General features: G+C 48.0%; 1 protein-coding gene across 1 annotated transcript; it reads left to right on the top strand.

Annotated features, from left to right (window-relative positions):
- Positions 1-8,505: 8,505 nt before the first annotated feature.
- Positions 8,506-8,853, top strand: LOC137839299 (uncharacterized). The gene has a single exon (XM_068648420.1). It carries the CDS (start codon positions 8,506-8,508, stop codon positions 8,851-8,853), a length of 348 nt encoding a protein of 115 aa, XP_068504521.1.
- The last annotated feature ends 3,834 nt before the right edge of the window (positions 8,854-12,687 follow it).

Raw genomic sequence — 12,687 nt, 5'->3', positions numbered from 1 at the left:
TGTGTCTGTGTCTGCACAAGGTAAAAACAGATGAGTATGCCCCAAAGCAAAAGCAGAACATGCAAATGTATACATACAAAACGAACAAGAATGTCAAAGACTAAATGCTAAGTCAGTTTCAACACAGAATGAGAGACTTGGTGTTAGGGTAGGGCTAACCTATGTGCATTTCGAGTTGGCCCTCGAGGATTGCTGGAAGATGGAGAGGATTAACCTCCCAGCAATTCCATTCAAGCTGACCCAAGGGCGATCTCCAGGATTCTTTGCCTCAAACAGAAAGAGGAAGACATCAACCGAGACTGGCAGCCCTAAGTGCGCGCAAAGGATTTGGAACGCCCTCACGAACGCCCAGCTGTTGGGATGGAGCTGGGCAGGGGCAATGTCGAGCTCGGTCAATAGCTCCCTTTCGAAACGAGTGAAAGGAAACCTAAGTTTCACTTTCTTGAACAGTGTGGCGTAGACGAAGCAGAACAACTCGTTGTTGTTCCCTTTGTCGTCCGCACAGATTGGTTCTCCGGGGAGGCAAGGCAGCACTGTCACCTTGTTATCGTGCTCCTCGTGAAATGAAAGGTCGGGTCGTTCCCTTTTCTTCAAGCGAAGCACCCCTACCTCATTATTTATTGACGAAGTTTCCTTTAGTAGAGTTGGGGTGGCCCAAGGGTACAGCTCTTTGTAGTCCCATGGAGGAAGGGAGGTTCCCCCGGCCTGTGGTGGAGTTGCTTGGGTAAGGTTGGCATGGGATGAGGCAGGCCTCTCAGCCTGTGTGGAAGGAGCACCAGAGGCTAGTGGGGGGTTGCGTGTTGGTGGAGGTTTGCCCCAATGGTAACCCTACGAATTTTTGGAGGAAGGTTTCGCGATGAGGAAGGAGGGTTAGCGGTGGACTTTGTCTGAGCCATCGCAGGAACTGCAAAGGAAAGAAAAGGGAGGAAATGAGGATAGCAAGAGAATGACTCGATCGAAGACGAAGAAGATAGAACGAACGAGTGAGAGTTCGCTGGGGAAGACGCTATCAAGAACGAAACTCTAAGTTACGAAAAAAAAAAGAAAAAAAAGAGAGAAGCAACCCACAACGTATGCTCCAGCCAGTTAATGGATGATGCAAACCGATTAAAATGCAACCAATATCAGTAGAAGGAGTAAAAGAGTTACCTTTTGATGATCGGATGAGTGTTGAAGGAAGTTGAAGATTGAGGGAGACGTAGGTTTCGTAGTCCGCAGAGAGAGCGTTCAGAATGCTTGAAGATGAAGAAGGATAATGAAACAGTGAATAGTGCGAAGGGTTTAAGGGTTTCGAATGTTGTAGGAAGCGCAAACGACAGTGAACAATGGCCGTTGATGGGTCCACGTGTCGAATGATCGAAGCAGTTGGTGAAATGTCAAGTCAGTGAACAGTTTTAGCACCAACGCGCAAAGCCACGTAAGCCGCCGGATTTAAACCTCTTTAGTCTCCTCGCTGAACAAGTCGCAGCTCAAGACTGGGGGGCTTGTGTATTGACCAGGTCAGCGGGTGTGATGACGTGTCTTGCGCGTGCCCGGGTGGGGCGTGCTCAGTGGAACACGTAGGCTAGAAAAGATGAATGGTTCAGAAGTGAGCATAGTCGCCGATCGCTGAATTGGCGTTCTCCGATCTCTAGTGTGTGTAACCGGCGGTCACCAGAGTTACGTCACAGTCGCCGTAGGAGAGTGCTAGGAGATCAGATGGTGAGAGATCGTCGGGGAATGCTAGGAGATCGGGTGGTTTACACACTACCACAAGAAGCACATCGCCGGATCTCCCAGTAAACTTAGTTAAAGCTGTTGGAGGCTCAGAAGAGTAATTTCAAGCGTATAAGTTCAGTAAGATGATTGTTGCGCCAGCATGGGGCATGAAGGTCGAGTGGGTTGGGGGGAAATCAGCGACAGGATTCCCAGAGTGGACATTCGTTGGTGGCAAGGTTTCCCCACCTAGAACATGCATGGCGTGGCAATAAGGAGGGTGCCACTTGCGACGAGCGATATCGCAGAGATGATGCACTTTGTTGCATCCGATACTCGCCTCGTCAGGTGGTGTTTCACAGCGCATTGTGTGCTAGCTTGCTCCTTGAGTAGAGGACTTAGCTGCGCGGCTGGTTACTACACAGAAATAACGTTCAAGTTGCCCCAATCCAGATGACGACACGTGTAGGGTTGGATGCTACCAGTTACTCCAACTTAGATGATGACACGTGTAGGGTTGGGCAATAGAGAAATGACGCTCAAGTTGTCCTGGCTCAGATGATGACACGTGTAGGGCTGGGCGCTACCTGCTATCCCAGCCCAGATGACGACACGTGCAGGGCTGGATGCGAGCCACGCGTCCAAAAGCATAACGGCCTGGAGAGAGAAGAAACCTAGCTATAAAGGTAAACTTAACAGAATTTGCAGAGGTACGTTTTTTATTGTGGCTCATTTGCTAGGGTTGTGTGCCTTTAGTACGGTTCTACAGAGCATATTTTCTCTCAGTTTTTTTGGGTGTTCTTGTTACTGACTTGAGCGTCGGAGCGCCACCGGCCGCAGAGGCGCCACCTTGTGTTTTCAGGTTCTCAGAGAGGCTTTCTGTGGTGTGGACTTGAAGGGCACGTGGAGTGAAGCTGGTGGGAGGTTCATGACGAGGCAACGCTCTAGCGCTAAGTCAACCGGCAGGATCAGTTTTTATCTTCTTCCCACTCAAAATGCAACACCAAGGGGTAAAGAGATAAAAAACAAAGACTCGAAGTGGCGACAGGCGTCGCCGAGCATACGCGTCGCCAAGAAAGGAGCGTCGCCAGGCACGGGCGTCGCCAAGAAACATAACGGAGAAAACGCGTACAGTATGTTAGAAGAAGCGAATGCAGACGAGGGTGCACAAAAATAAAGGAGCGGCGTTACAGAAATCAAAACATGGCACCAGAGAGTTAAGATTACAAATAGAGTTTGCGATAAAGGCGAATGAGACAAATGAGGCAAACAGGTACATGCCCTATGCTCGTGCGAAAAGTGCAAACAGACCACTTTTCAGTGGCCTCCGGAGTCTGGACGGGAGGAGGACGAAGCTCCGTTCTCAGCCCTCAGCGCCTGAGTAAGTTGTGACCACTGTTGCCGGTTTATCTTCGAACCTGCACCAAAGAAAACAAGCATGGTGAAGATACCACAAGACAGGACACGTAAAGACCTAGTAAAGATGAAAAGCGGGAATTTCTAAGATAATCTCTCATACATATATACTTCTCCAAGGCTTCGGCGTTGTACTCCAAGCTGATCAAAGCGGCAGCGTCAAAGCCTCCCGCCTCAGCCAAGATCCGGCATGCCACCTGGTCGTTCAAGGGTAGCCTCTTGAAAGGCTTGGACTTCAAGGCTCTCGTCTCCCTTACCCAGTACAGTGGAAAACCATCCAGGGCGGAAGGCACGAGATCGGAACAGCAGAATTTGAAAAATCTACCCTTCCACCCTGTGAAGGAATTCTGGAAGGGAGTTAGGAGAACCCTACCGGGAACGTTGCTGAGGGTCACCCAGAGGTTGTTCCTTTGCCTCTTCACCTCAAAGAAGTGAAGAAAGATGTCAACCGAGGGTGCGCACCCCAGAAAGCCAAAGAGTATGTCGAAGGCTTTGACGAAAGCCTAGCTATTAGGGTACAACTGGGCTGGAGCAGCGTTAATCTCTATCAGTAGTTCCCTCTCAAACTTGGAGAAGGGCAGGCGCACGCCGATGCTTTTGAAGACCACCTAGTAGAACTAGAAGAAGGGGACCCCGTCGTTGGCCCGTTCGTCTCCGCATACCAGCTCCCCTAAGGTGCAAGGGAGCACGGTGATATCATCATCATGCCTCTTCGCGAAGGCATGATGATCGTAGGAGCAGGGATCCCCCATGTGTTTCTGATCCGGCCTGTTGACCAAAACGTTGGAACTTGCCTCGTCAAACTTGGATCGACGTGTGCACCGCTTCAACCTCCGTCCTTCGTCACGATCCACCTCAAGAACCTGCAAAAGAACAGAGCGGCGCCGCTGCGACCGATCGCACACCAACGCCCAAGTCAGTGACTGAACCACCAAATACTTCAAGAGTAACACTCAAGAACTCTCAAGGAACCGTGAACCAGTTCTCTCTCACAGTATACTCAAGAACTCGCAAGCGTAAAGAAGACAATCTGAACGTGCGTACCTCAGAAGTTCGTTGGGAAACCCTTATATACCTGGGCACTTTCTCTCTCCTGGCAGTTACACACCTGGACACGTGGCTCGCATCCAGCCGTACACGTGCCATCATCTGGAGCCTCCTTGACTTGGGCGCTGCTTCTGACTCTCTTTTGGCTAAGTTACTTATGCATGGTACGGCCCAGTGCATAGCTAACTTGGAGCGCGATCTCTACTGGATTGGCGAGCTAGGGTGCCTTCGTTACACACCTTCCCTGTGGTCTCGCCGGCCGCCTTCATAATCTGCATCACCTTCATCTTCGGCGATGTGCTTGCTCCGGCGATCTTGAATCACTTGGTCGCCTGAGTTTACATCTGGCGACTTCATCTTCAACTTGGTGACCGCCGGTTCTGGTGTGCTGGAGATCGAAGCACGCCAACTCAATAACTGGCGACTTCACGAACCCCCCGACTTCCCTTCCTCCTGCCAACCTGGCGTCTTACCAACACGCCTATACAATAACTTGATGCCACGTCATCACTTCCGACTACCAGGGCAGTACAGTTCCCTTGTGGCCCTGGTGGAGAGTAAGATGGAGCATTCGTCGAGAAGCTCGCGCAAAGCCTATGCATAAAGGTCCTTGGGGTTAACCCTAGGGGGAGGAGCATGGGAAGACATGTCGGCGCAAAGTATCGGCGAAAGAGCTGAGAGATCGAAGGAGAATAACGCGTTAGGAGTGCGGGAGGAAAAACGCCAACTAGAAAGAACGCAGAAGGAACTCTCTGTGTAGCGGTGCAAGGAGGGTGCGAAAACACAGAGATGATGGACGCAGGTACAAGATTTCAAAGATCTAAATATTGCAGTTGGAGCGCCAAGTGACGCAAATGGGAGCACCGTGCGATCGAGCAACGTGTCAGAGGATGGGAGGATGATCCTGGCGTCACTGGTTAACATTCAGAAAACGTCGCATCGACAGAATGCCCAACAGTGTAAATGTTCCCTCTCGAAGAGTGTAAATGGAAGGCGCACACCAACGCGTTTGAATACAATTTGGTACATGAAGAAAAAGGGGGCCCTACCCCTGGGTCTGTCATCCACACAAACGGGTTCCCCAGGTGTGCCTGGGCGGACGGAGATGTGAGCATCATGGGTTCTCCAGATCCTTGAAGGTTGTCAAGGTGGTGCATTCGTTTAAGAGATCGTCAGAGGCCCATTTATAGAAGGCCTTGTAGTTGGTCTTGGGGGGAGAACTGGACTTCGGTTTCGAGTGCACCATGATGCGGATAAATAGCTGAAGAAAGAAGAAAGGAAAAGGGTTTTAACAAGCGATTGCAAGGCAGAAAGGGGAAGAGAAACCCTAGAAAATGCCACCCACGTGAAGAAACCCAGAAAGGGGGAGAAGAGAGCGTAGAAGAACGAAGGAGCGAAAAGTATACAGAAATGCAGAAACATAAACAGTCCCAGGCAGTTCATACACAGCAATGTAACGCAATGAAGAAGAAGAGCCATGGAGGTAGAAAAATCATAGCTTTGAACGTGTGGGTCGGTGGTTGTCGAGGAAGCGCAGAGGGAGCAGCGATCGCTAGAATTTCAGAGAAAGAGAGATGAACAGTAGCGCACAATGCGAAAGAGTGAATAGAACAGTGTTTGGGGCGCGGGATTTCGAAGTCTTAAACGTTACATTTGCAACCCAAGAGGCGCTAATTTGGGACCGTGCGATTGAGTCGCGTGTCAAGGGATTAGGCGCTCAATGGGAGCGCAAGAGACTCTTGAGGCTGACCGCGTGATGAACCACGTTGCGAGCTATTAAGCGTGGCCCCAAAAGGTGGCTTTCCCCGTTTCAGAGGACGTCCAATCAACCATTAAGAGCACCCCAATGGTTCAGAGAATGTCACGTCAATAGTTTGAGGAGTGTCACGTCAACAAGAATGACACGTCACCAGGATGCCACGTGGATGGCGTGGACGAGGCCTTAGTCTCTTCGCTGAAAACAAGTCATCAGCTTAAGACTGGGGGGCTTGTGTACCGTCCCATACCCGGGCATTGACAAAGTCAAGGTCAAAGTCAAAGTCAAGGTCCAGGTCAAAGTCAACATAAGGCGTCGCCTAGGTGAGACGACGCCAAGTGCAAGCATCACTAAGGCGAGGCGTCGCCAAGAGGAAGCGTCGCCCGGATAAGACGTTGCCTGAAGAAAGCGTCACCAAGGTAGGGCGTCCCTAAGGTAAAATGTCACCAAGGCAAGGCATCCACAGTGTTGCTCCCCGATACCCATGGGTAGGAAAGACCATGGAGGGAGTGACGCCATGGGAAGGCCTCAAACCCCGATAACCCGGGGTAGCAATAAAGGGAAGATAAAGGTGGCTTCAAGGCCATAGTACTAGCGCCAGTGGAGGGCAATCTGACTCATGAAGTGCCGATGTCGCCCCAGAGAAGCCCTTCGGATAGTTACGACTCATGAGAAGGGTCACGCCCAGGGGCAGCCAGGTGCAGGGTACGAGAGGAAAGTAGATACGCTCTCAAAGCGAGTGACTAGAGGTTTGGAGGCATGAGTTGGCACCCAAAGAGTCCCCCTCCGCCTATACTTTGCAATAACAGAGTGGGCCATTAGCTCTGTACTAGTCCAGGAACAAGACCAAGTACAGAAGCCAATATAATTCGTAAGCAAGGCCTTGCAAGGCCTAGAGTCAAGATACCAGTCACTAGAGAAGGCAGCACTGGCAGTAGTATTCTCAGCACGAAGGCTTTGCCACTATTTCCACAGTTTCACGGTGGTGGTAATGACGAACCTTCCCATTCAGAAGGTACTCCAAAAGCCAGACGTGGCCGGGAGGATGGTACGCTGGGCAGTGGAATTGTCAGAATTTGACATCCAGTACGAGCCCTGGGGATCCATCAAAGGCCAGGTCTATGCTGACTTTGTAACAGAACTTTCACCAGGAGGAGATCCTCAAGAGGTGGAATCAGGGGCACAGTGGATGCTCTCAGTGGATGGATCTTCCAACCAGCAAGGGAGTGGTGCTGGAATAATCTTGCAAGAGCCTAATGGGGTATTAACCGAGCAGGCTTTGCGCAAGCAACAACCAGGCGGAGTACGAGGCATTGATTGCCGGGATGCTTTTGGCTAAAGAAATGGGTGCTCAGAGCCTCTTGGCAAAGAGTGACTCACAATTGGTCACATGACAAGTAACAGGGGGGTACCAAGCGAAGGACCCACAGATGGCTGCGTATCTGAGGTACGTCGAGGTGTTGAAAAGAGCCTTCGCTGCGTTCGAGCTGGTGCATGTCCCCAAGGAGCAAAATGCCAGAGCTGACCTGCTTGCCAAGCTGGCCAGCTCTGGCAAGTGGGGAAGGTAGAGGACTGTAATACAGGAGACCCTCAAGACGCCGCAAAAGTTCGTTGCAGACAACAGGGTGGACGTCCTTCACGTTAGTACAACGAGAGGAAAACCAAGGAGTCATCGCTCGTTGAGTCAAGATACGGTGAGGGCACCCTGCATCAGTACTTACGTAGCCTCGCTAGATGAAGAAAGGGGTGTACAAGTATGCACTTTGGAGGAAGGCGACACTTGGATGACCCTTTACAGGCGATACCTGGCGGATGGGATCGTCCCAGCAAAGCCAGAGGAGGGCAAGAAGACTAAGAGGAACGCTGCCAGGTACACCTTAGTGGATGGGATATTGTTCAGGCATGGGTTTACGCACCCTATCTTGATGTGCGTAAGCGGCGACGAGTGCACCAGGATAATGGCCGAACTTCACGAAGGTATTTGTGGGAGCCACGTGGGAGGAAGATCCTTCGCGTCCAAGGTGATACGTGCAGGTTTCTTCTGGCCAACAGTAAGAGAGGATTGTGTACGATACGCCCAACATTGCAAGCAGTGCCAGAGGCATGCCGATTGGCACAAGGCGCTGCCAGAGGAGTTAAGATCCATATACAGCCCGTGGCCCTTCCACACCTGGGGAATTGATATCCTAGGCCCGTTTCCATTGGCAATAAGGCAGATGAAGTACCTGATTGTTGCCATCGAATACTTCACCAAGTGGATAGAGGCAGAGCCGGTGGCACAGATCACTTCCCATAAGGTACAACACTTTGTTTGGAAAAACATTGTATGTCGTTTTGGGGTGCCAAGGCGTCTCATTTCAGACAATGGCACCCTGTTCGCGAGCCAGCAGTTGGGGAAGTTATGTACAGAAGTGGGAATCAAGCAGGTATTCGCATCAGTCGAACACCCCTAGACAAATGGGCAGGTCGAATAAGCAAACAAACTTTTGTTGAGAGGATTGAAGCGCAAATTAGAGAAGGCTAAAGGGGCATGAGCAGAAGAAGTGCCAAGGATTGTATGGGCTTACCACACCACGCCTCAATCCTCCACCATGGAGACACCTTTCAGCCTAGTGTACGGATCGGACGCCATGATCCCAGTGGAGATACACCAGAGCTCGCCCCGTTTCCTAGGTTTCGTGGCGGAAGAGTCCAACGAAGAAAGGAGGGTGAACCTGGACTTGATAGATGAAGTTAGAGAAGAAGCGAAAATTAAGGCTGAGGCCGTGAAGAGAAGAGTGGAGCGTCAATACAACTCTAAGGTGAAGATACGACAATTCCAGGTCGGGGATTTGGTCATGAGGAAGGCTCACCCTTACGAGATAGAAAATAAATTGTCTCCTAACTGGACTGAACCGTTCAGGGTAACTGATGTGATTCCAATAGCACACTTTGAATGATTCTTGACATTCTTAGGAATCATCTTGAGTTGGATATGAGATAGGCACTTTATCATAGAATTGGATCAAGGTTCTATGAACAAGAACTCACCAAAACTAGTACCAAAACCCAAACTCATTTGGAAGTTCCAATTATTGTCAAATTGAACCGATTAAATTGGAAGAAAAGCAAATGCATCGAACAAAATGGAATAAAAATGAAATGAACCGATCAAAATGAAACAAAAGGCAAGAATACTGAATAGGAATGCTGGAAAATTAAAAGCACCGAACAGAATCAAGAACAACCAGCTGAAAATTAAGATTGTCGAACCAAAAGACAAGGAACACAAGCTAAGACATGAATATGAAAAGAGAAGGAAGGAAGGAGAAGAGAGAGCTCATGAAGATGGAGGAATGGTTGGATGATCACACCACTAGAAGGATGGAGACTCCAAGATAAGTGTGCAAGCCGCCACTTGAGGTAACCATTGAACCATCAAGATAAGACTAGTGAAGAAGGCACAAAGCTCTCCAATGCTCTCTCAAAAATTGAGTATAGTTTCTCTAATTAAACTTCAAATGTGAATTGTACAAGCTAAGCACCTTTATTTATAGCCTAGAGGTGCTGAAAAATAGGTGGGAAAATTCAACTAAACTCATTTGAAATTCCCACCAAAAACAAGTCACATGGGAGGTGTGACCTTTTTCTACTATGACACCTCCTAAAAACTACACCTACACCACTCTCCTAAGTCACATGGACAATGTGACTTTATTTTACATTTTCACACTCCTTTATTTAATAACCACACCTCCTAAAACTATACAAGAGTATTTCAAAGCTTGGCCTTGCCCCTCATGGGATGAACTTGGGCTCTTTGGGCTTTGGGCTTGGGCCTCATCTTTATTTTATGTCTTCTTTTAATTTTGAGAAGACTAGAAGGAAGAACTTCAAATGTGAGGGTGAATGTCCTCTTCCTCCATTAATAAAAGCCTCCTTTATTTGATTGTCATCATACTCCTCGAGTTGGAGAGAATTCGTCCACGAATTCTGAATCCCTGCATATAACAAAGTCAGTTTATTCTTACAATTAAAAGTGGAAGAAATAGGAAAACATGACTTAGCATTTGGAAACAATGGGATTTCAGAAAAGGAGGTTCTATAAAACGACCAAGTTGGAAAAATTTGTTTTGCGAATGATGATATCTTTTGGAAAAAGTCCTCTTAAATGGTGACAACCATTAGGAGGTATGAAAAAATCATCCCTAACATTTTTAAACCAAGACGGTGGTGAAGTAAGAACCTTTGGTAATGAAAAAGATAAGGAAGGAAAACACCTTGGATGTGAAAGTATAAGACCCATGTCAACTTGGCCTTCTTTGTCTTTTTCATTTTTACTTGTGGTAGGTGGGTGAGTGAGGTCTTGTTTTACCTTGTGTTAGCTTTAAGATTTGCTTTTGTGGACAATGAAGAGCTATGTGCCCAAAACCTAAACATTTAAAAAATTTGATATTTGAAGTTTTGGTAGGTGACTTAGAAGTAGAAGGATTTGTAGTAGAAACATTTTTTGGAAACAAGGTTTGTTTGGAAAAATTGGAAGGAGAAATTTGAGTAGAAATTTTGTTTGCATCCTTCCTAGAAGAGTTGTAGAAATCACCATCATGAGGATTATTGAAAGTTTTTTTCAAAAGATATGATTCCACCTTGATGGCTTTGTGAAACACTCTCTTTAAAGAAGAATATTCTTTTAATTCTACAAAGTCTCTAATATCTCTTCTTAAACCACGTACAAACCATTTAATCTTTTACTCTTCATTAGCATGCATATTCATTTTAGTCAAAGTTGTTTCAAAATCTTTAAAGTATTCATCTACTATCCTATGTCCTTGAGGAAGCCTTTGGAACTTCAACAAGTGTTCCTTCCTAGAAGGGGGAACAAACCTCGTGCGCATACACTTTTTCAAATCATTCCAAGAAACCACGGGAGGTTTCTTGCGATATATAATTGTTTCGGCCGGTTGACGTGGGACGTCTTTGTGCGCGACCTCACCCGTCAGCTAGGGACTCCTTCCCACTCGTTACCTGTGGATTCCTGCAAAGAAGGACAAAAGGGCGCCCTAGCGGCCGTGTGCACTCCGACGCTCAAGTCAGCTAGCAAGAAACACCAAAAACTCTACACCTCCGTATCGGAGCACCGTGACTGGCGCTCTGAAGGTGGTCTAATGAAACTGTGTATTGTGTATCTTTCTCCCTCTGGCAAACAACCTCTCTCTCTCTAGTCCCTTGTCCGTAATCTCAAGGCTCGAGCGCAACTAGAGTGTATTCTGGGAAAGTTTGCCAAAAGTTCCAACCCCGTTTCCAACATTCAAAGCGCTATTTAAGCTACTCCCGCATTCCAAGCGCCTTAAAGCGCATTTAAGACGCTTAAAACGCTTGGGAGCATTTATAGTACCTTAAATGCTCGAAACGGAAACTGTATTAAATAACTTTAATTACCTTGTACCTGAAAAAATGGCGTTTCTATCCTGACTTGGCTGCTGTACACGTGGAGGGCCTCACAGCGCCGTGACCCCATATGAGGGTATTTCCTCGTGTGAGTCCTCCTACCTGTGAGTGCATCTGCGCAAGGGGTGACCCTTTGGGTGCCAACTCATGCCCCCAACATCTAGTCACTCACTACGAGAGCGTATCTACCTTCCTCTCGTACCCCGCACCTGGCTACCCTGGGCGTGACCCTCCTCATGAGTCGTATCTATCCCAAGGGCGTCTCTGGGGCGGTAGGGGAACTTCACGAGTCAGGTTGCTCTACACTGGAGCTATTACTATGGCCTTGAAGCCACCTTTCTCTTCTCTTCATTACTACCCCGGATTATCGGGATTTGAGGCCTTCCCATGGCGTTGCTCCCTCCATGGTCTTTCCTACCCATGGGTATCGGGGAGCGACACTGTGATTGCCTTGCTTTTGTGACACTTGGCCTTGGCGATGCCCTAGCTGGGCAACGCCTTGACTTGGCGATGCCTTCACCTAGGCGACACCTTACCTTGGCGACGCTTCCTTTCGGCGACGCCGTGCCTCGGCGATGCTTGCACTTGGCGTCTCCTCACCTAGGCGGCGCCTTATGTTGACTTTGACCCCGGCGTTGACTTTGACCTTGACTTTGTCAACGCCCGGATACGGGACGATACAAGAGGAATGTCGCAAGATACACTGACGTGATTCCACTAGCCATATAGAGAAAGGTTCTTGACCTTCTTAGGAATCACCTTGAGTTGGACATTATAGAGGCACTTTTCTTAGAGTTGGATCATTGTTCTAAGATAAGAACTCACCAAAAACTAGTACCAAATCCCAAACTCATTTGGATGAACCAATTTTAGTCAAATTGAACCGAACAAAAGAGTAAGAAAAGCAAAGGAACAAGATGAATGGACAGAATTATAAAACTGTCGAACCAATATACTCATAAAAACAGCAAGAACACCAAAACAAACTCAAGAACACAAGCTAACAAAAACAAATGAAAGAGGAGAAAGGAATGAGAGAAGAAATGCTCATGAAGATGGAAGGAGGATGGATGATCTCGCCACTAGAAGTGTGGAATGCTCCTAGATAAGAGTGATGCCGCCACTTGAGGACTCCATTGATCCATCAAGATAAGACTAGAGAAGAAGGCTCAAGCTCTCCAAAGTTCACTCAAAATTTGAGTAGAGTTTTCTTAGATTAATTCCAATCTGAATTTTACAAAGGAAGCACCTCTATTTATAGCCTAAGGTGCTGAAAAATAGGTGGGAAATTTCAAATAAACTGATTTGAAATTACCACCAAAAACAAGTCACATGGGAGGTGTGAC

The sequence above is a fragment of the Phaseolus vulgaris genome, chromosome 3, assembly GCF_000499845.2.
Source record: "Phaseolus vulgaris cultivar G19833 chromosome 3, P. vulgaris v2.0, whole genome shotgun sequence".
Classification (NCBI taxonomy): domain Eukaryota; kingdom Viridiplantae; phylum Streptophyta; class Magnoliopsida; order Fabales; family Fabaceae; genus Phaseolus; species Phaseolus vulgaris.
Note: the sequence above shows the minus strand (reverse complement) of the source record. Positions and strands in the feature narration are given on the sequence as shown.